Genomic DNA, 23,615 nt, shown 5'->3' on the forward strand with positions numbered 1-23,615 from the left:
CGCAGGTGAAGAGTCTTCTGTTCACTACCTAGTTAAGTCCTTGCCAGAAGATCAAGGCGAGTTGCACGAAGGTCCCTGCCACAGCCTCTCCTGCTGTCCCATCGTCCGCGCAGCCGGCGCTCGGGCGGGACACCGGCGTTATTTCTGCGCTGCGCTTCAGCCCATCGGCGGGCTCTTCTGACTGGGAACCAGTGCTCTGCTGCCCAAAGTGTCGCTAAGCCGGGCTCGGTAGGTTAGTGAGAGGATACTGATGTGTGTCGGGTGTTAATGGGGGGAATCGGAGAGAATAATCTGACATAAAATGATAGATACTTTGCCACAAATGGTAAGGAAAGCAAACACACCGCTCTTTAAATTTGACTGTGTTGCACGCCTTAAGTAAGAGTCCATGATTGCTTATGGCTTTTTGTAGGTTTTCATGGAGACTCTAGACAAATTATCCAGATTTCTGGCTCATCTAAAATAAGAATAAATCCTTGTGCCTTGAAGAGATCTGCTAACGCAGAATGGACACCAACAAAATGTGTGCAAGCAGCCTAATGTACCTGAGAAAAACTCTATAAATTGTAATTTAGACATAAATCACTGTATTTTGTCATTTATTTGTATCCCTTCTGAGTTACTGACCCCAGCGGGTTGATTGCAGGTCACTTCAGGCTGCAAATCCAAATCTTAGAGAGCCAGAGCATATACTGAATTACTGACAGCTGCTTGTTCCTCTTACATTTTGAATTTCAACCTAAACATTACTGTATCTTGAAGTGAGACAAGGATGTGTTAGGTTTCTGGACAGTATCTCAACTCAGTCACACTAAGATTAGTGTTTAAAGAAAAGTGCCCTTCCTTGTACCAATTTAACAATTAAACTGAATTTAAAAATAATCTAATTTAGATGACAGCATTTGTGACCCACATTCATCTTTAGACAAACCAGGCTGCCTAATTTCACCCAAGGAATTCACGAAAATCAGCAGTTTGTGGCTACAGCGAGAAGGAAATGTTTGCTCTGTTGTACTTTGGACCTTCACCAGAGGTGTGTGTGTGTGTGTGTGTGTGTGTGTTCAGAGCTTTCTGCTGTAAAAGTGAGATCAGTTCAAAGATGCAGACGTTTCTCCTCTTACTCATTTCGGTGGGAGGTGTAATGTGCTTGTAGTTAAAGCACAGGAGTGGGAAGCAGGAAATCCAGGTCCTGCTTCCCATTCTTCCCCAGCTTTCCTCATGAACTTCAAACAAATCACTTGATCTCATGTTTTATCTTTTTTTTTTTTTTTTTCTCCCCCTCCATACCCTGGCAATTTTTGTGCTTTTCGGGACGGGCCGTTGCTGCAAACGAGCACCGATCTGTACCCGGCAGCGTTGGGCGACGCTGCGGTTGAGGCGGTCGTGGCCGTTGGGGCTCGGCTTCAGCCTGAGGGGGTTAACCCCAGCTCGGAGGCCGGTACCATCCTCCTCACGCCTCCGGTCCCCCACGGTCCCGAGTGGGATGCGGAGAGCCGGGCTGGCTGTGCAAAACTGCCCGAACGAACGCCGTGAGGGCGGCGGCGGTCCCCGGTACTTTGGGGTTGTTTCTGACAATGAAAGACACCCGCACGGACAACATCCCCTCAAGTTCCTCCCGTGACGGGGAGTTCCTCCCTTCACGGGGGTGGAAATACCGGGCGCGCCCACCGAAACTCACCTTTCCTGAGGGGGGCTTCGCCCCGCGGCCGCCGCTGCCCTCAGGCCGCTTTCCCGCCGCCCCCGGGTTCCCCTCGCTGCCCCTCAGGCCGCTTTCCCGCCGCCCCCGGGTTCCCCTCGCTGCCCCTCAGGCCGCTTTCCCGCCGCCCCCGGGTCCCCCACGCGTGTCCCGGCCCCGCCCCGGGGGCCGCCCGGTACCTCCCCACAGCTCCCTCCCCCCCGCCCGCCCTCGCCCTTCCCACCGCGCCGGGGCCGGGCGGCGGGTAAAGCGGGCTGAGCCCAGCGCCCCGGGGCTGAGGGGAAGGGCCGCTCCGCGCCGCCATGGCCGCGGTGGGTGCAGCGGGGGGGCGGGCGGGGCGGGCGGGCTCGGCTCCCGTGGCCGTGGCCGTGGCGGTACCGGTACCGGCGACACGACCTTGATGTCTTGGCCTCCCCCGGGGCAGGTGACGAGGGGCACGGCGACGCGGCGCAGCCGGTTGAAGCGCTCCGATGGCAGCACCACCTCCACCAGCTTCATCCTGCGGCAGGTGAGGGGCGGCGGGGCTGGGGGGTGGGGGGGGGCCCTCTCCGCTGATCGCAGGGGAAGGGTTGGGTTAGGTTTACCTTTTTGAATCTATTTTTTTTTTTATTTATTTTGATGAAGAAACCACCGTGTTTCGGGGCTGCTGCCGGGCTCCCGCTCCGGGGACCGCACAAGTTGTGGGTGCTGCCCGGCCCCTCTGCGCCCAAACCCGGGGAGAGTTTGGGCACAGCTCAGAGCTGGGCTTAAAACTATAAACCCGGAGAGCTCCAGAATTAGGAGAGGGGCCTAAAAATTCCGACCAAAGTAATGATTTATTTGGATAAACTCAAGTATTGTGTTTGCCTTCTCCCCCTCAGCTGCGACTCAGGCGTTGGGCTGATATTCTAGTTATTCCCTGTAACACTGAGGGCAAGAAATACACTTTTTCTTAAAGAACAGGAGCTGGGATTTTAGTGGTTTTCTGATTTAAGGATTTCGGGGGGAGCGGGAAAAATGCTTGTGAAGGTGTCAAGAGCATTGGCATGTCAGTTTGGGGCTTGGGGCTCGTCGGTGCTAATTATACAGCAGCCCTGCTTTCCTCTGGCACTGCGGGAGTAGCGTTAGCGCTCTAGATGAAACCTCCTGCTAATAGTTACCCTTTCCTTTTCTGTTTCCAGTGTTACACTCTTGCCTGTCAGCTGTCTCTTGGTAAAATAAAGACTAACATCCCGAGTCTCACTGGAACATCACTTTCTCTCCTAAAAGATGCTTCTTAGAGTAAATATTCTTAATTTGCTTTAAAAGTAAAGCAGGTAGAATATTTCTTGGGGCACAAACCTGTATCCCCCACACCCCCAGATTCCTCGGTGACTTTAGTAGAAATTTAAGGAAGTGGAAGGAAAGTGGAACTGGGCCCTTGACAAATTTAGGGACACTTGTCATGCGTGGAACCGTATTTTGCTCAGGACGTGGAAGTTGTAAGGTCGGTCTGTCAGAGAAAGAGGTTTAAATAATCCGGGGAAGTTTTATTTTGCTTCGCGGTGTCTCCTCGTCGCTGCTCCAGCCTGGAGCAGAACCACAGTGGTGTCAGGTTGGCAGTCCCCGTTTCCAGCACCAGCAGAATGAGATGTGAGAGTCACAGTAAGAATCTGATGTTTAATGTGATCTCAGCCATGTAAATTAGAGTTGAAACAAGGATAAAGAAATATAATTAGCCTGTGTTTGTCGTGGTGGTTGAGGAGACGTTGCAGGCGGCTGTGGGCCCTTCCTGGAGATGTCCTGGAGAATCTTTCAGCTTGTCAGAAGTGTTGTTTCAAGAGGTGGATTTCGTGCTGTTCTCACAGGGAAACTGAGGGCTTGTGAATTAAGCAAAGGGAGGGGACCGGAGCACTCGATGCCTGAGGGAGCGAGGCTGCGGCGCGGGGTGTTGGAAACCTTGCACGTGGAAGTTGCGTGCTTCCGTGTCTGTTTGTCCGGTGGCTTGGGGGAAAGCGGGGAGACTTGCTTTTACTTCTGACACCCCCCCCCCCCCCCAACCTCCCAGGGCATTGCCTTACGGTCGGTGACACATTTGAGGGGTGCTGCCAATTCATAATAGGAAAGTCGGGTGGCGGGATGTTTTTCCTTCCATTGTGGTTGCAGACCTGCGAGTCCCCACACCAGCACCGGGGCTCTTTGTGCACCAGCATCTGCCTGTGCTGCCCTGGCAGGGACAGTGCCGTGTCGGCTGAAGCTAAGACAATTTCAGCTCCATCTAACGTAGAGCAAAACGAATTGTTGCATATCAGAACTTGCTTATCCCAAAACGAGAAGGCAGCAGGCAACCTGCTGTCGCTTTCTGAGGTGACTGCCTCGAGACTCTTTAAACAGGCAAGCGTGGTAGCTCTCGTCACAAGATCAGCGAGAAGATTTCATTTGAATCGCGTGATTTGAATCCGGGGGCAGCACGGTGGGGCTGAGCTGGAGACGTGCCGGGTGAGGGTCTCGCTGCTCCTTCCCCTGGACTTCACGGGATGATCCTCACTGTGGGGCAATTCAGCTCCTCAGGACAACATTTCCTTTGCACAACAGTGTTTCTGCTGCTCCTTTAGTACTAGAAGGAGACAGTTTTCTCAACGCTTGCTGTTTTTCTTTGAGAATGGGGGATTTCAGCTCCACAGACAGAGCAGTCCCAGCTGCCCACTGTTGCTGTCCTCTCCTGCTGTGAAGTTCTCCCTCATAGCAATCAGGCTTTAGAAGCATGAGTGGAAAAAACAGGGATTAACTTCAAGTAACATTGTGAAGATTGTAGGTATAATTTAAAAAAACATAGAAATTCTGCCAGTAAGATTTGCAATAAATGTCCCAAAAGAGTTTAAATCTTTCGTAGATCTCATATGCGTTAAGATTTATGCACCAGCTTCCTGTCCAAGTCCAAAATACAGATGGAAACTTTGTCATTGGTTTCCTTTTGTGTCGGGAGAGGCGCAGGTCCCCCGGATTTGAACTCTTTACTTGGCTTTTCATTACGTTGCATTTCATTTTTAATTTCAATCCATTGGTCGATCTAATTTAGTAAGGGAATAATGTTTGGACGAGCTTTTGGATTTGTGTTTTTGTCAACACCACGTGGCGATAAGCAAAGACGGTCCATCGCACTGAGTCCCGTGCGTGTGTCGGCAAGGGCAGAGCCCCCAGTCCCAGCACGGCCAGCGTGGGAAACTGGTGCCGCCCAAAATTGCCTCTTGCTGTGGGAAATGCTGTGCTGGAAGACACGAATGGCACGATGTACAAATGGGAACAGGTAGGTATGTGCTGAAAATCAATGGGCTGGTATAAAAAAAAAAAAAAACAAACTAACTCCTACCCAGTGAGCTCACTCATGTCCCAGACTGACCTGGGGTACAGGAGGTTCCCAGGTTGTTGGATGGGCACTGTCTCCAGTGGCATGGCCAAGGCTGCGAGTAAACCTGGCGCTGGAGCTGTTAAGTGTGGTGTTTGAGCAAGGAATGGGTGTACAAAATTGTTCCTCTTACGTGGCAGGTGCTGCTCAATTATATTTAAGAACCCCCTTAAGGGACAGAAGTCAATTATAAGACAATAAGTAGGTCAGCTGAAAACATATGCTTATAATTTTGCAAAATGCCGTCATAATAATTCATTGTTGTTTTTTTTTTTTTTTTTTTCTGGAGGATTTTGTGTTTCCACCACTTAGTTTCAGATGGTGTGACCTGCGAGTATATGCAATTTATTTTTTTCCGTTGACTTCTGGTAGCATCAGTTTTATTGCCTGTGATTTTTAACGGAATTTATTTCACTGAGAAAAGTTAAGTGACCTGTGAAGAACAGCAAGAGTCACCCAAAGGTTCTGTTAGAGCATTACTTCTTGTCAAAAGTAAGTGCCGTGGTGGCTGCTCGTTGCTGCAGGTGGTCCCAGGTGAGTTAGCAGGGCCAGGACTGCAGCTCTAGGTATGTGTGCCAGCAGTCATTAAAACCTTTTATGCATATGCTAATACAATTTGGGGAGGGAAAACACCACACAGTGAACGGTTCCGTCTGCGTAACAGGACTGGGGATCCTCAGGGGAAGGTCAGCGTCGCAGAGAGGGACTTTTACGCGTGGAGGGGGGTTGATGAAGGTCTGAGCAGGGGTCCTGTGGTGCTGGAGGTGAAGTTCAGCCTCCCTTCCTCCTCCTCCTCGCTCCTCAGCTCGGGCGGGTGCATCCTCGCAGCGGTGCCCATCTGTCTGTTCTGACTGGGGGTGCATGAAGTGTCTATACAATTTCTTTTTTTTCTTGAGCAAACCGCAGCCCTTAGTGCAGGTACGATTGAACATCTCCTTATTCTAGGTGTCCCTTCAGCACGCCCTTCCTCACGTAAAGAAGACTTTGTGCAATTAACTTTCAGGAGGTGGTCTGGGTTGAAGAGGTGTCAGTTGGCTCCACTTGTGAAGCTGTAACCAGAATTGCAGTCGGGTGGTGGGCTGATGGTTGGGTCCCTAACGGGGCTGGTACTTGTTGGCTCGTGCGCCCGATTGCCTGGCTGCGTCACGTTACCACAGCTTACATGCTTGAGGTGAAATACAGAGTTATCTGCTTTTTGATATCTCCAGATATCACATAAAATCTTGAAACACTCATGGTAATCAGTGGAAATCCTTTCCAGCTCATGCCAGAGGCTTCAAGGAAAGCCACCGAGTGTACCTGTTCAGTCCAAGCACATTTATATAAAATTATGTTCAGACACGCAGTTTATTTCTGGAAGATTTTTTGCTGTTTACATTTAGAGATAGTTGAAGTTAAAGTCAATTTTCTTTTAAGACATAGTTACACCTATTGTTTCATCTCTGGCAACGCTTGTGCTTCCCCCTGTTAAGTATCTTTTTTCCTATGTAATATTGAGAGGAAAAGAAAAAAAGCACTTTCTGTTCTTAGACCCGTTCTCAAGCTGGAACAACATTTTTAAAAGTTAGTGACATTCTGATCAAAAAAAAAAAAAAAAAAGTTACAATCTTTCAAAAGAGCTTTGTTGCCTTGTTTTCAAATGATTTTTTTTTTTCTGTCTGTGGAGATGGGATTGTGGTGTCCTTCCTGCAGGACCAAGAGGTGGGCTCCAGCTGGACGTTGGCATCTGCATTCAGCTATCTTCTTGTTCAGTCAAGCAGAAATAGTTGTAGATCAGATTTGGGAAGCTTTAAGGGTGTCTGAGTTTTGTTTGTCATTTATAAATTCTGAAAACCTTTCCCTTGGCACGCGGGACGTGGAGCTGCCCCGTTCCCACCTCAGGTGTCCCTTCGCAGATGCAAAGCACACGAGGCTGCTCATTGGCTCTGACAGATGTTGGCCTGAAGTACAGGTTTGAGTTTTGTAGCTGATGTTTTTTGCTGACTATCCTGTAAAGCAGTGATCAGAATTAGGGGGAATCAACATTTGGTCTTTGCCTGTCAGTGATGTATGTCAGCAGCTGCAGTGACCATTTCTTAACAAACTTTTTAACGTGCATTTGATTTCTTCCTTCAATTCTGCATTTCTTTTGTTTTAAAATAATCTTCCTCAGAATGAAATGAGACCTCAGTTGATGGCCTTGAGACTTTGGTCTTTGTAATATAGGTTTTCTGGTATGCGGGAGCTGGATGATGCTGAGTAGCATAGTCCATTCCAATGTGGGTATGTGATGAACCAGGCATTTCTCAAAATCTGATGCTGATTAGATTGATAAAATACATAGCTGCAAAGGAGCAGATCAGAATTTCAGTAATTTACCAGGATGATCTCAATTCTACGATGAGTCATTAATTTCTAAAATATAACTTACTGTCATAGAATATGATTATTCCTTAGGCAGAGGACTGGATCGTTGTTTTTCTCTATACAGCGTTTAGAAACTGTTAAAGGATTTGACAGGTGAATAAAAGATTCAGCCCTTTCTCCAAAGAACATAAGCCTTGTCTGCGTGGCAGAGTGACATTGTTTTAACTCACCTTTCTTTTTAAATCAATGTAGTTAGCTCATGCCACAGTTGCATCTCTCAAGTTAAACGACGCTTAAGACCAGTACACTTTATAAATCTGCATGTTTCAATTAAATCAGTAAGGTAAAGTAAGGCACGCTTGAACTGAAATGAATGCTCCCGGAGCATCTTGCTGTAGTACCCCAACAGCCATTTGACTTTCAGGCTGGTTTGCAGTTTTCTCTTGTGTACAGCACCATGCAGTAAGCTTCCAAAGGTCTTACGAGCTTCGGGAGAAATGGGTGTTTTCCACCGATGTCATCGTGGCCTGAAGTTCCTCTCCAAATGACAGAGGTGATTTCTGAAGATGGCCTGCTTCTGGAGGGCGGAGAGGAGGCCGTGCTTTGTGTCCGCGCGGGCAGTGCTGGGTAGGGGCTGTGCCAGGAGGAGCCCAAGGACAGTCCTGAGCAGTGCAGCCTGGCACTCCGTCGACCTCGGCCACCGCGGCAGGATTTGCCTGCCATGGGCTGGAGAGCTTTCATGGAGTTGTCTCCTGCCAGCTGGAGAGAGACCATCCGACCAATGGGCCCAACTAGGTTTGGAAGAGAAGGTCTGTTGTGACCCTTGGTGAGGCTCCTAATGACGACGGCGAGTAGGAGAGCTACGGAAACGATGAAGGCTGTCAAGGAGAACCACGCTTTGCTGCTGCTGCGCGTGGTTCAGTGATGGAGGGTGTGATACCTGAGCAGCTTCAGCACTGGTGAGCCCCATGCTTAGGTGGCATCTCTCCGTCACTTCCCATGGGATGCTGCCTCTGCGGATTACGTCAGAGTCACGGGATACGCCGCTGTTGGCTCTACCAGAGTTGTCTTCTGATAAGGCTTGAGAGGCTGATGGACTTGGAGTGTGTCCCCCGTTCTTGGTTTCCCCGTTGGTGACAGCTGGTGGCGTGTGGCTGTCACACGTACATGTGCACATCTGCCTTCCTGAAAGCTGCCTTGGCCCATCCAACGGTGTTGCTTTGATCCTAGGCACCCCAAAATCCTGCCTTGCTTGGGTTTCTCCTTGCACGGTTGGGAGGAGGAGGCGGGTGGGGGACAAGCTTCAGAAGGTTGAAACAACAGTAGAAGGAAACTTAAATGGATTTTTTTATTATAAAACAAAGACTAGGAAAGTTGACTTCTTTTCTGAATTCTGCCATCACTTAATCTGACCATGAAGAAGCCAGCAGACTTCTGCAACTTTTATTTCTTCATCTGGAAAGCGAGTGTAGCTGTGTATCTCTGTGTCACCAGGAAGCTTAATTGAATGTTTCTTAATGTACTAATTGAATCTCAAATTAGGTTCCCACTTAGCGTTCCGTTAGGAAAGGAAAAAGATCTTTTTTTGTATGTCTGTTTGCAAGCAAATAATGATCATGATTGCATTTTTTTTCTAAAAAAAAATCCCCTAGTTGTTTGTTGGTTTTTTTTTTAATTTATTTTTGTTTGGAGCCTTTTAGGTAGGTTCACTGGATTTATTCCTAATAAGCTGTTGTCGTCCCAGCTTGGTGAACGTGGCCAGTGCAGCACGTGAAAGTGGAACAGGATTCGTGTCCTTAGCATGCCAGTGCTCGTAGTGCTGCTAGTGGGTATTGGTGCATAAGAACAGCTAAAAAGCTTGTCAGAAACCTGGAAGGTCACAGCTAACTAAATTAACAGGATCCCTTATGTGTATTTGATGGAGTCATTGGTGCAGATTCATAAAAGTCTGTGCCTTTGAAATTCTCACTTTAAAAATTTTATGTCCTGTTCTTCAGCAGATGTGCTGACCGGCTTATTGTCTCCATGGTAACAAGGTTTCGTTTTTAAAATAGCCTAAAGTCGCAAAAGAGGAGTCAGATATTAATAGCATAAGCAGCGTAGGTATGAATAAAAAATAGGATTTGGCTATTCCTCATCCAAAATTTCTTGTATTTGGAAGTTGTCTGTCTCTTTGTGCATACTGTGGGTGTTTGCTTAAATGTATTTTTCTGGTGTGACCTATAAAATGAATTCTCTTTATTCATGCAATGTTATTAGAATGAAATATTTACATGATTACAGTAACACTTAGAATACTGGCGTAATACCAAATGCATAATATTTAATAGGTAACCATTAAAACCAATCATCTTTGCAAATGTGCAGGGCATGCAGGGGCGTAAGCACAAGGTGCTCCTACTGTCCCCCTCTCTGGAATGGGGGGACAGGAGGCAGAAGTGCTACGTGACTTGATAAACCCGGTGTTAAAGCCGGGGCTCGGCGCCCTGGGCAGCTCCATTCCCACCTCCCCTCGCCCTCCACCTTCTGACAGTCTCACCGCTATTTTTCTACTGAACAGAATGTGCAAAACTCCAGTTGTGTGATTATAGTGTAACGCCACACGCTAGAGCCATTTTAGCAGGTTTTGGGAGCCCGAGCCACGCACAGGCTCTGCCTGCGTTTGCTGTCATGCAGTTTCTATGGACACCAATGGTTTGTGTCAAATGCAATCTCGGTGTGATTGTCTGTGCTGAATATGGAGGAAGCAGAGATGATTACATGGGACTCCAAACCTGTATTTGCTAAAATGTGTTCTGTTGCTTTGAAAAGAATATGGTAGAGACAAAAATAGCTTTTTCCGAAAATCCTTAGGTCTTGCGTGACCCACAGGGTTGGAAAAAATAGCTTCTTAACTCCTTTCTGTTGGTTTCAGGGTTATATGGGAAAGCCTGACGTGTATAATCTTCAAAATTCCACTCTAAAAAATAATAAAGCAGAGCTCTAGCAAAATGAAATTTAGATGGAAACTTCTTCAGCCACTTGCAATGTTAGAAAGATCTCCCAATAATAACAGTTTTTGGCTAACAGTCAAATATAATCAAAACAATCAGAAGGCGATTTTGATAATCGATGTCGGGAAACTTGACAGCTGACAAAAGATGTCGAACACGTGTTTGGAGAGTCTGAGTACGTGTCTCTTGTCTGCTGTATTAATTTATTAATTGGCTGCTTGTAATGAGGTCTCCAGCTGTCCCTGGTGCTTTGGGGCAAAGTGGGGTGGGCAATAAATTGGACTCGCGTGCCTCCCCCTACCCTCTAGTCAAAAATAGAAGCTTTTTTAAAACATGGGGAGAAAGGGCCCAGACCTCTTCTTGCCCCAGTAAGTCATCTGTGATATGTACAAATAAAGTGTATTTTTGCCGCTAACTGGCTTTGGGACCTCTCCCAAAAGTCAGGGCTTGTAAAGGGGGGCTGTTCTGTATGGCTGTAGGCAGTTTTGGTGTCGGCATTCCCACGGGTAGCTTCTTGTATGTGAGTGGTCCCACACCAATCTCTGTGGTTTCTGCTTTTTGCAGTGTCTTGCACGTGTTTTTTTTTTTGTGAGATCTGGGCCGTAGCACGTTAAATGCTTTAAGGTACTACGGTAAAAATACATCTTAGTAGTTACACTCCAGTCACATTCCCTCTTAATAATAAACCCTCTCTGCACTCTGTTTCCTTGACACTTTTTATGATGAGCATCACAGTTTTGGGGAAAACCTTTTTTTGTTCTAAATAAGAGACTTAATGTCCTTAAGTAAGAGTCACTTTTGAATACTAGATTCTGATGGCTTTGTGTGGCTTGTGTCTGGGTTCTGACATCTTTTCTTGCACAGAAAAAGCAATATTCTAGCTGTAACCTTCATTTGGTTTTTCTTGTATTCTGTTTCTGCTATCGTTTGTATTTTTATGACTGTCATTCTCCAGGCTGATGGTTTCAGTGCTAAACTAGCGACTTTTTCTTCCTACCTTATATAATATATCATTTTTCCGTTTATACAGACAGACAGCGGGAACTGTCTCCACGTCTCAATATTTCTGTAGGTTAATACACTTAATGCATTTTGATATCCCTTGCAAAGTTTGATATCCCGATTAAGATAATGTAGCAAAATACTACAGGTCAGAATTTTGAAAACACTCGTTTCTTTGAAAATCAAGATAATCCTTTTATTGGCATAACCCGGTAGCTTCTACCCAGTGATATTCCATTAATTTTTCACGTTTCACCGATAGAAATATTTCCAGTGGTTTATTCTTTGGGAGGAAGAAGAGGCAGCGTGGTGAAGCAACAAGCTGCACATGGACAGTTTCTGTGACCAAATTCCCGTCAGATCTGGAAGAAATGTGTCCTGCTGAAGCGCTCCTCCTGCGGAGATTATTTTGTGGGGGGAATTGTCTTTCAGCTGAAGTTGTAGAGGTCTGCGTTTTCTGGCAAAACAGTGAATTCTTTTTTGTGTAATGCTTACAAAAATTAGTTCTTTATTATTATAAGTATTTCATGAAGAAAATGCATCTTTGGGGTGTTCTGTGTGGCCTTAAGCTTGCGTCCTAACGGGTGTTTTAGGGACATTCCCAGTATTGCTGCCTGTGCTTCGTGTGGCCCTTCGGTTTTGTTTCTTGCACTTTCCGTGGAGAGCTGCTCTCATACCACTCGTTGGGTGGGAATACATCGGGTCTTGTGAACTAAAACCAAGCTTATACCTGGCAGGAGAGACTTTGTCAGGGCACTCATCTATATGCTGGCACTTGTGGCGTGTTTTTTTGGGGGAGCCAAGCTGTTTCGTGGTGCGCTCTGCGGGAGTCGCTTGGCTCTGCTCTGGTGTCTGGTCCCGTGTTGGACATCCCAGGCTCTCCCAGCTGAGAGCATCCAAGCACAGCACGCTGTGGCAGGCAGGAGGTAGGATCTGGGTACCTGTGGAAGACCCATCACCCTGCTGCAGCCCTCCAGGATTTGCTGGGTGATCTGAAACAACCTTAGACACCTGAGTTGAAGCAGGAGAATCCCATCTACCATGTTACGGAGGAAAACCTAAGTCAAGCGCCTCACTTGTGACCTCAGTAACTGCAGGGTTACATGTCTCTTTCCAAAGAGAAAGGTTATGATTTTCCAACCAAATTAAATCTTTGGTTTGGATTTTGCTTGCCCAAATTCATGTAGTGAGATATGTTCTTCACATCCTACCTCATGAGTTCAGTGGTACCTTGTCCTGTACAAGACCTTCTTGGTGACAACACACATTGTACATAAAAGCTCTACTCCAATTTTTGTGAAGTGCTTTTGGAGCCTTTTATGGCAAAAGCACTGTGTACCTTGAAGTTCATGAGTGGAAGTTTTGCATTAGGAATTAGTTGAAATAAAATTCTGCTGAAATTGGGCCGCAAGTTCTGCTAAAGCTTCTATATGTGTTATGGCCGTTTTTGTGATCGTGCTTACAAATGCAGGACGTATCTATAAATAATGGAGAGGCGAAGTGGTTACACTTAGAAATGGAGATCCCTTTCCCCTGCCTCCTCCAGTTAATAAGACAGGTCAGACACGCCTGAGCCCCTCCGGTGGCAGATTCTCCATGGCCAGCAGCAGCACAGCAGTGGTCATGGACACTGAGACACAAAAGGGATGGTTTCTTCTTAAATACAGAAGATGTGGAGGACTGAAAGGAAACCTAGTCCAAACTCAATTCTTACTATAAACTGGTTGGCCTGATCTGCTGTGCCTGGAGGGGCGTTCATTCCTTGGGTGATCTCTTCTTAGCAATTGAAACTGATTTTCCCATTAGGAGATATTTCATAAGCTGGTGGTTTGGGGTTTTTTTCCTCTCTTTTATTCATCTTAGAGTGATAAAAATTACCTTGGCACTAGGCATTTCTTAGGGCTTTATGACCAGTTGTGGTTAATGTCCCGAGATATATTAAACATCCAGCCAGTCATTAATCTTCAAAGTACCTGGTAGCAATTATGGCTTAAATAGTCTTCTCCTGCTTTGGCTTTGATTATTCTGGGCCATTAGGAGCATCTTCGCCTCCGTCTCCCTGCTCCTCGCATGTTGGGATCATGGGGAGAAAGCTTCCATCCCACGGGGTGATAACACGAGCTGCTCCCATGCTCTGGCTGTGGATAGACGGGGTGTGTGACCTCGGGGTGTTAGACGGGAGGGCTGGTGGTGGTGGTGCAGGGTGGCAGCAGTAATGAAGCTTATCTTCACGTTTCTGCAGACTGTGATAGGAGGAGAGGGAATCCAGGACTGCTGAATGTAACCTACTTCCTTGGAGAAAAGGGTCAGGTTGGAGACAGAGAGAAATGAAGAATGAGATGGGGTTAAAAAGGCATCGAGAAGGTGGAAGAAGAGGAGGTGGGGGAACCATGACTGCAGTTAGAGCATGGGTGGAGCGGTGGGTAGGGAAGATATTTATGAAGTGAAGGGAGAATTGAGCAGGTTTGGAAGTGAGATGCAGGAGGTACAGGTAAATGGGCATCGCCGTGTGCCAGAACCGACCTTTGCATGACGCCTCCCTTCCTGCCACGTTCACCCTTTTTTAACCAACATCCCTCCTCTGCTGTTGTTTCGCCTCCCACTGCTGAGCTGCTTTCCCTCGCAGCACCCCTGTGCTGCCTGCTGCAGCTCATGGCCCCCTTTCTCTTCTCTGTCCTCTTCCAGCTCCACTGTTGGCACCCTCATCCTCTTCCAGAAGCTCCCTCTGACCTCCGGCTTTGGTTTGTCTGTCTCCTTTCTCAACCCCTGTGCCTCTCATTCCTCCGCACTGAATTTCAGCAGCTGCCTTGTTACCCACTTTCATCCAAGACAAAAAGAGTAGGAAGAGGGGAAATCACCAATTTTTACTTAAGTAACTATTTAAATTTGACTAAGGACAGTATGTGGGATTTTCTTGTTTGCCTTTTTCCTGGGAATGTTTTTATTATCTTTACCTCATGTTCTGTATGTCACATCTTATATTCCTCTCTTAAAACTGAAGGTGGACTTCAGCATGTTGTGACACTCGTTGCCTGGCTAAAGAGACCTGCCCAGTATACAGGATGGCAGCCATCAAATTAGCCAAGTGATGTGAAGAGATAAAGAGTTTAAAAAAAGAAAAAAAAAAAAGACCCTCCAAAAAAACCCAGCAAAGAACAGGGGCAGAGAAAAAGACAAGAGGAAGTAGAAAAGGGGGAAAAAAGGAGAGAGTAAGGAAGAAGAGGCACAATATGTCTCTGTCTGGTTTGCAGAGCAAAGAGTATGTGAACTAAAAATGTTAGTAGCAGCGTGCCAGAATGGGTGACTCTTGTGTAACTGTCATCTTCTATGACTTAGGTATTCTGGAAGGAAGATGTTCTCTTTTCCTTTAGGGAAGCCATTAGATGTGTCCTAGCCACACTAGCTGGTAATATAGGAGGTTCCTCTGGTTTTGTCCCTTCTTTTCTTTCTTTTTTGGTGTTTTGTTTTGGTTTTTTTAAATTTTTCTCTCCCTGAAGAGTTAGGGAGAGGATTGGTAGAAATACTGGCAATGAGGAGACAGCAGGAAGGCCAGAGTTGTCTGCTGCCTCTCTGCCACGTCATGGCCTTCTTAAGGGCACTCTCAGTGTCAAACCTCTGCCACTCTCTGTTTTCCAAGGTATTTTTCCATGCCTGGAACGTAGTTTGTAAGACTTCTGGAAGACACTGAGATTTCTCCTGGCAGTCTTGACTTCAGCACATGTGGTTCTGTTTTCTCAGTGGTAATGACAAGTTTACTCAGGGACCAAACCTTCAGAAAGCAAAATTTACTTGGTCCAAATGCCTTACCAAAACCAACCCTCTCCAAACAATACATGCCTTTATCGCATGCCTGCCTTTCCAGGCGCTCATCCAGATTCCCTGTGAGGCTCTCTTGGGGTGACGGAAATGCCTCACGTTCCTTTGGGGTCTGTCCCTCTTGGCTGTGCTTCCATGTTGGCTCACTGTGCCAGGTGTGGGTTTGATCAGAAGTCTCCTTTCTTCTCAGATGAAGATGGTAATTTGGTTTTGCTTCAGGCTCTTTGCCTTGTCACGCATCTCTTGTTCAAGGTAAAATTAACATAAGTAATTTTGTCTGGGAGCGACACCCCAGAGGATTAGGTGGTGCTGCTGTTCCAGCATTGAGGATTTGCATTAATTATTCCATATGGACTTCAACTCTTGAAGGGAGGTCACTACTCAGCCAAGAGTAAAAATCCGTATTTACCACAGAAAGAGGTGTTGTGAAACAAAATGAAGATGGAATAACTCTCACAAAATTCTTGCAATAATCCTAGAGCCCTGGCCTGTTCCAGCCATATATCGCCCTAGCACAGTCCTGGCATGAAGGGTCCAAACCTGGGCTGCAAGGAGTTGCAGGAGGCTGAATGGCAGAATGGGAAGATGCAGGAGGAGATGAAAGACGGAAAGATAACTGTTGCTTTCTGTGTTACCCTTTTTTAATTTTTTTTTTGTTTTTTGTTAAGCAGAAGCATTAATTACCAATCTTAATGTTGAGCCCCCAACCACCAATCTCAAAGAGAGGAGACTGAATAGAAAAGGCTGCTTTATTCTTAGTCATATTCCATAGTCAGGAGGTAGACAGCATTTGCTGTCAAACACGATTTTCAGAGCCCAAAAGAACATGAAAAAAAGAAAAAAAAAAAAAAATGATGTAAGCATTGCCGAGCAGAGCACACCCATCTGTTTGACTGAATATTCAGGCCCTCCTTATGATTTTTATAATGAACTTGCTTGCCATGGTAAATGCTGAAATAACTATTACGTAAGCTGATTTTGTCTTCCGAAGCACGGTATGAAGAGTAGCGTGCACACGGTGTGTCCCTGCTCCACAGTGTTCCTCCTGCAGCCTCATCCGTTCCTCCTTCCGTTCGTTTCTAACGCACTGTCCCCTTGTCGGATGTGGTGGTGCAAACGTTCTACTGACGTCCCCCAGCATATGGCTCGGTGCAAGCTTCGCATTTCTTATTAGCGCCTGTCCGTTGCCCAGCTTCTTGTTGAAGAACGGCAACACGGTTCATTTTCTCTTCTCTCCATCTTTGCTTGGGGGAAAGACGGGTGGACTCGCCAGAGGCCGTGCTGCTCTTACTGCGAGGCAACGGCTCTGCGTTTTGCAGTCCCTTCAGTCAACTGCGTAATTGCTCACAACGGAGCTTTTATTCAGATTCACGTGGGTTTTATTCTTGTTTGAAGCAAAAGTGTTTTATTTATTCATTTAATGCACTTAAGGATTTTTCTGCTTTAGACCATTATCAAGTAATTGAGCAGCTTATACCCCTCCATGACAAATTTCCTGATACTTTAAACGTCTGCATAATCTTGTGCTTTGGGTCCTCTCTGAGATTGGTGCTGGTGATTTAGAAGGACTTCTGTATTCTGCTGTTAACTGTGGTCATTGAAAATGAAATAACTGAAAATTTATCTCACAGCCAACCTCTCACCAGAAAATAGTACTTTTCCCACTTTTCTGGACCACATGTATGTGTCAAGCTTGCAATGGTTTCACCTGTAAATACTTCACCTTCCTTTTTGCAGATGACACTGTTTTCTGTGATCGTTAAATGAGAGGTTACCACTTACATGCAGGAAAAACAGGAGTGTGATGAATTACAAGCCGGTGTAATTTATGCAGAAGCAGTGTGGGGGAAATTGCAGCCCACTCTTGTTCCACATAAATTATGCATGTACCTCCTTGAAAATAGCTGCAGAGGGTGTTCAGATTTTTTTGGCTAATGAATCATGCCCTAAATTTCTACAGTACATACATTGACTCAAATGTCTCCCTTTTGCCCCACCTTTATTTTTAGATCATCTGTAAACTTTTGCTGAACGTGCAGTTCCGGATGTTTCTTTATTTTCCTGACAACAGACCTGTTTTTTGAAGACCCTGTTTTGAAAAGGGGCTCCTAAATTTACTACTTCTCCCAGAGCCCTCCCACGTGAGAGTTTACATCTTATGCTTCGGAGATCTTTGAAGAGATCCCTTGGCTGTTGTAGTAAGGATATATGTGAATAAATGTATGCTTATGAAGATGCAGCCTGCTCTTGTGTGCAGTCATCTCCCTGCAGACCGCGGCCGTAGACGTCTGGAGCAGTAGCCTTCAAGCTGAGGTCATGGGCAACACAAAACCATTGAACCTGAGCGCGGAAATAAAGAAGTTGCAAACAGTTCATGAAGAAAGCAAAGTACGATGCTGTCCACTATATAATATTTGCTTGGCGTAATATGTAATATTTATTTGGCCACAAGCTAGTGAAGCCTGGGGATGGTTAGAGGAAGGCTGTGTGTAGCCCTAGCCACTGAGCCGTGAGTAATAACTGGGGAGCAGCAGAACTGTGGTCTCAACTTCTCCTTCATCTCAGGAGCAGTTGCAGAGCCAGAGTTCCCTCTGTGAGACAGCAGCGGTAAGAGCACCAGCCAGCAAGATGCAATTTTGGAAGGGCTTCGAGAAGAATAGTGCTTTGAGGAGGATTTGGAAAGTGAAGAATGGTTTGGAACATGAGAAGATGGAACAGCTTTGGACCTAAAAGCGGCTTGCTACAAGGATGTAGAATGTTATAGAAAGAACAAGTCAAAGAAAAGTGTGATTTTCATTATAATAAAGGTGTGGGTGGACCAGCGTAGGCAAGCCTGGGAGAGGGGGCGGCACGAGGCTTTGGCTGGAGTGGAGGAGCAGAGATGTAAGGGAGCAAAAGCTTTAGCAGTGAGGAAGGTGGGCGCAGTCATGGAAGACCATTTTGATTTGGTCATGGATATGGAAAAGAGAATTTCAAGATGCTAAAGAGAGATACTCGGTTTATTTTATTGTCGTATGTTAGTGCCCTGCCTAGGCTATATATAGTTGATCTTAAATGTGCTTTCTTGAGGATTTTTCAGTGTTTTTTTCCCACTGCTTTATGTTACTTTTTAAGCACAATTATTTATCTTCCTTTGATGTGTCTAAGTAAAAGTGATTGCATATTTGGGGCCAAATCTTCCTTGCCTTGGTCCTGCTCTTCCTGAAATCAGTGAAGGTCTTCCATGTGCAAAGCAAGCAGGATTGCGTGAGCTAATAACACAAGCAGATTTTTTTCCCTTCTCTGCTATTGTTAGTAAATTGAAGTTTGCTACCGCTGCACGTCTATGTTTTGATAAATGAAGACAATCCATTTGTGGGAATGGCACCAAAACCAATTCAGTTCCTAACAGAAAAATGAAATATGATCAGCCTGGGGGAATGATGTATGACATCAGTTGGCCGTTCATATTTCAAAAGTGATGTGGTTAGAAAAGGTAGTTTTCTTATAGTCTGGTCTTCTAGGTAGCACTAGGCTGATGAACTCTTCCGTTGATGATCTGTATGATAAAAACAGTGCTAGGTCTTGCAACTTGACTTTTAAGGGCTCCATGTGGATGGAAAATATACCATTTTGCTAAGTACCGAGAGTAATTATCTTCTGGAGTTGTTCAGCACTATCTTTCAGTTGAGGAACTCCTTGCCACAGGGTTCTGTGGAATCAAAAAAAAAAACCCAAATAGATCAAATCAAAAAGGGAGTGGACAAACCAGCAGGATAGAATTCTTTTCACAGGCTGTCAAGTATTTGGCTATAATTCCTGGCTCTGGGATGGAGCCAAATCCCGGGTGCTCAGAGCACTCGGCGGTGTGCTTGCCCTCTTCCCACGCTCTCCCTGGAAGGGCACTGGTGAGGGGACTGGGACAGGCAGATCTTTGATCTGGCCTCAGGTGGGTTTTCTTCCCTGTGTAAGAAAGACATTTCTTGATGAACTTAGTAAACTGTATTTCATACCTTTCTTCTTGGGGAATGTATTCAGAGCTTTTGTTATTTCTGTAGTTCATTTCTGGATTCCTTCTGATTTTTAACATCCTTCTCCCAGTGAGGATAACAGAAGATGGCGTATCCAGGACTGACCTCAGCAATGCCCTAAGCAAGGTCATGCTGTGTCTCCTCTGTGGCTACTTGATGCTCCTTTTTTTTTTTTTTTTTTTTTGTTTGTTTGTTTGGTTGGTTGGTTTTTGTTATTTTGGTTGTGTTCAGGCCTCCAAGGGCTGCATTTCCCAGCGTTGTGCAGGTACTTATTCAGCCTTTTACTCCCCCAATCCCCCCACTCAGTGTTTCTGTGTTTTAGAGTTTGTCTTCTGTCTTATATAGGTAAATACTACTTCTTGAAGGCATATAGACCTTTAGCCTGTTCATACAAAAACATACTTGGGAACTGCATCCTGCTGTGCTTGATACTTCTGTTAAGCAATTTTATGGCAGTTTACATGTAATAGAACATTGTAATATTTTTGTCACAACCTGCTTTTAGTACAAAAAGATGATGTATGGCCATCATTAAGGAAGAAGGTGCTAAAAAAGTGGAGTTATGTGTCTGTTCTGACTTGAGGCGTGTGTGCTCGGTGGAAGGCAAGGCAAAGGCTCGGAGAGGGCTCCCTGGGATGGGAAAAGGTGAGTGTGCTCGGGACTTGCACCCTCCCACGGCTGCAGCATCTCTCCTTATAAGCATTTCAGTAACTTAACAGCCATGTTACAGAGATCTATCGACTTAACAACTTCCTCATCTCTTTAATGTTAGACTTCATTGATAGAGCAGCCCTTTTACCAGAAAGTCAGGCAGATCTCAATCAAGTATCAGTATATCTAAAAGAAAATGTTATCAATCTATTTTTACATGTTGTTTGATGACAACCACTCAAAGTCTGGTTTATTTTCAGTGAAATTATGATGATTTATGTTACTGTGCTAATTCTCTTAAATTCTGCAGTGATAGCATTGCACCTCAGGATTCCCTTAGTATGTTTTGGAAATTATTCCTGTTTACATATTTGCACAATGCTACCTTTCTCCTAGTCCTTATAAAGTTCCTCAGTATTTAAAGACTTATTTTTAAAAGACATAAAGAAGGAAAGAAGGAAAGGAAAAGGAAAGGAAAGGAAAAAGGAAAGGGAATGGAAAGGGAAGGGAAAGGGAAAAGAAAGAGGAAAAAGAAAGGAAAGGAAAGGAAAGGAAAGGAAAGGAAAGGAAAGGAAAGGAAAGGAAAGGAAAGGAAAGGAAAGGAAAGGAAAGGAAAGGAAAGGAAAGGAAAGGAAAGGAAAGGAAAGGAAAGGAAAGGAAAGGAAAGGAAAGGAAAGGAAAGGAAAGGAAAGGGGGAAGGGAAGGAAAGGGAAGGGAAGGAAAGGGGAAGGAAAGGAAAGGGGAAGGAAAGGAAAGGGGAAGGAAATGGAAGAAAAGATAATGAAAAGAGAAGAAAAAATATAAAAGAAAGAAAAAATAAAGAAAGAGTCAACCTATAACAATTTAGAGAGCCCTTTAGCCAATTTTACTAATATCTTGGGGTAAAAATTGTCTTTTCCAACTACCTAAAAAGTAACGTGTTGTTTCACTCCTTTCCTAGTTATTATTGGAAAAAATGATTTATTACGATGTGATGTGAATACATCGTATCACTTATCACTAGATACAAGGCAGTTTTTATTAAATAGTCATATCTTTTCTGCCTTAGGGCTCCGTTGCGCCACAATGTCACCATTACCACTTTTACTATTATTAAAGCCACACATTCAGTTGTTTTTACAATGTGTTCAAATTTCTGTTCCCAATATATGCTTAAATTGCTCTTAAACCTAAGTTGGCCAATTAGGACCTTTGCCTTTCCTTACAGCCCGCAGTTCTGTGCAGGTTCCCTCCACTTCTGGCCGTTGGCTTCACGATTTCTCCTCTGCTTTGCTTCCAGTTTCTGCTCCCACTCCCCGTCCTCCCCAGGCTGGGCTGGGTCTCCAGCCTAAGATGCAGTTCAGGCAGTTTCACGCTTAAGCGTTCCCCGCTCCTCACTGTTCATGTATTTTTGTTCATGTCTTACTCTCGCTTGATCCCAGGGTTGGAGGGGAGGTGCTGGGGTGCAGCGAGCATCTGCTCCTGGCCAGGGCCGTGCTGGGTTTGCGCAGCAAGCAGGAGGGCATGGCCACTCATGGGACACCAGCCATCGCCGTTTCACTTCCACATCCAGCGTAGTCTTTGTCAAATATTTAAGTCCTTCAGTTCAGGCCCTGGAAGTATGCGAATCTAACTACTGACGAGTAGTGAGAGTGCACTGTGGTAATTTACAGCATTAATTCCGTGGGGTTTTTGAAGTTCAGCTAAATATGGCTTTTAGAGATGGATAACATCGTTGTACGCAGCAGTTTCAAGCCATATTTTTTTCTCGTTCAGTTCTATTATGAGAATACTTACTTGTTGCAATGTATTTTAATACAATCAGAAACCAAAATGCACTGTACAGGTGGTTACTGACTCTCCAGTATCCTCTTTCAGGACCGTGCCCATTAATTAGTTCTGCTGTGTTCACCTGCGTGTTACTGTTTTGTAGGAGGAAAAATCCTTTGTACCTAAAAAGTAACTTTTGATTTGTACCTAAAAAGCAACTTTTGATTTGTACCTAAAAAGCAACTTTTGCTTTGTACCTAAAAAGCAACTTTTTAAGGTTGAATGAACTTGCGTTATTCCTATGGAAACAAAATGCTGTGCAAAGGAAAAAAAAAGAAAAATTCAAAACATTATTGGAAAATTGTGACCATCTGGAGGGAGAAGCCGTGTAGCGAGATGGCAGTGCTTTCACTCAACAACAGGAGCAAGGCACAGATGCTGCTGCTTCTTAAAAAGCGTCTCTCAAGGGATTTGGCCGCTCCCTCCTGGGTCTGCCTCCCCATCTTGCCCGGGTGCTTCTGTGCCATGGGTAGCACTGGAGACCACCAACGTTTTGGGGAGCTGGCCCCATGCTGTGCACCCACTGATGGCAACGGCTGCTTCACCCAGCTCTGATTCTGCATTTTCCAGGACCAAACATCCCTGGCTTCACCTTGGCACGCTCATCTCAGCGCTGGGTTTGCCACTGGCATGTCTTTATAGCGGCAGCATAATTATTGTTGTTATTTGACCTCAAATCCAGTTAGTTTGTATCGATGCTATCTTGTATTTTTGGTACTCCTTCCACCCTAATGCTGTCAGTTGAGGTATTTCATAAGGATAGACAACACTGAATTTCATCAGAATGAAGTATCTCCTAGATCCTAGGAAAAATAGGAAGAGTGTTTCAGGTAAGAGTTTTAGACCTCTGACCCATCTAGTCACTTACATAGAAAGTCATGAATTATTATGCTTACTGCATTTAAAAAGCATCTTCTCACAAAATTCTTCCTCAGTATTTTGGGCAAGATTAACCTGGCAATTCCTGGCTCATCTGGTGAGCACAGGTTTTGATAAGTAAATGTGAATCTAGTTCCTAAGGGTAATTTTATCAGTCGCCACTGTACAGGACAGGGGCCCGGAGTTTCCTGTGCCCTTATAGTCTCGTGGCAGCATTAAGATGGGGATGTGGTGGGATGGCTCTTATGACATGGAAAGGTACGGGCTCCTTGGGAAGGACAGGCAGGGGTGATGAGGAGGGGGCTCGCCCTCTGTGTCAGTGATCAGCTGGAACTCTGCCTGGGGATGGGTGAGGAGCCAACCAAGATCTTATGGGTCAGGATTAAAGGGAGGGCAGGGACAGGAGACATTACACTTGGAGTCTGCTCCAGGCCACCCGACCAGGAAGACCGAGCAGATGAGGCCCTCTATAGACAGAGAGGAGCAGCCTCGTGTTCACAAGCCCTGGTCCTCATGGGGGACTTCAACCACCCCAGCATCTCTTGGAGGGACAACACAGCAGCACATAAGCAATCCAGGAGGTTCCTGGAACGCACTGATGAGAAATTCTTTCTCCAAGTGATAGAGGAGCCAATGAGAAGAGGTGCTGTGCTGGATCTTGTTCTCACCAACAAGGAGGGGCTGGGGGGGAGCGTGAAGCTCAAGGGCGGCCTTGGCTTCAGTGACCATGAAATGGCACAAGTCAAGATCCTTCAAACATCGAGGAGGGCGTGCAGCAAGCTCGCTACCCTGGACTTCAGGAGAGCAGCCTTTGGCCTCTTCAGGGATCTGCTTGGTAGAGTACCATGGGATAAAGCCCTGGAGGGAAGAGGGGCCCAAGAAACCTGGTTGATATTCAAGGATCACCTCCTCCAAGCTCAGGAGCGATGCATCCCGACAAAGATAAGTTGGTAAGTCAGGTAAGACTGCTAGGAGGTCTCCAGGGATGAATAAGGGGCTCCTGGAGAAGCTCAAACACAAGGCAGCAGCCTACAGAGGGTGAAAGCAAG

At 45.7% G+C, this 23,615-nt stretch overlaps 1 protein-coding gene across 7 annotated transcripts in view; it reads left to right on the forward strand.

Moving 5' to 3' along the window:
- The first annotated feature begins 1,919 nt into the window (after positions 1-1,919).
- CACNB4 (calcium voltage-gated channel auxiliary subunit beta 4) overlaps positions 1,920-23,615 on the forward strand; it is a 113,242-nt gene continuing 91,546 nt past the window's right edge. For 6 of the 7 annotated variants that reach the window (XR_006164528.1, XR_006164526.1, XR_006164527.1 and 3 more), the window contains exon 1: positions 2,087-2,204. Coding sequence is in view for 4 of the 7 variants with exons in the window: in XM_032987057.2 (XP_032842948.2) it covers positions 2,097-2,204 (108 nt within the window). In the remaining 3 variants the exon portion in view is untranslated. Of the gene's footprint in view, positions 2,008-2,086; positions 2,205-23,615 lie in introns of those variants that run through there. The other variant, XM_042783921.1, reaches the window with a different exon arrangement.

The sequence above is a fragment of the Tyto alba genome, unplaced genomic scaffold (assembly GCF_018691265.1).
Source record: "Tyto alba isolate M040663 unplaced genomic scaffold, T.alba_DEE_v4.0 Super-Scaffold_7, whole genome shotgun sequence".
Lineage (NCBI taxonomy): Eukaryota > Metazoa > Chordata > Aves > Strigiformes > Tytonidae > Tyto > Tyto alba.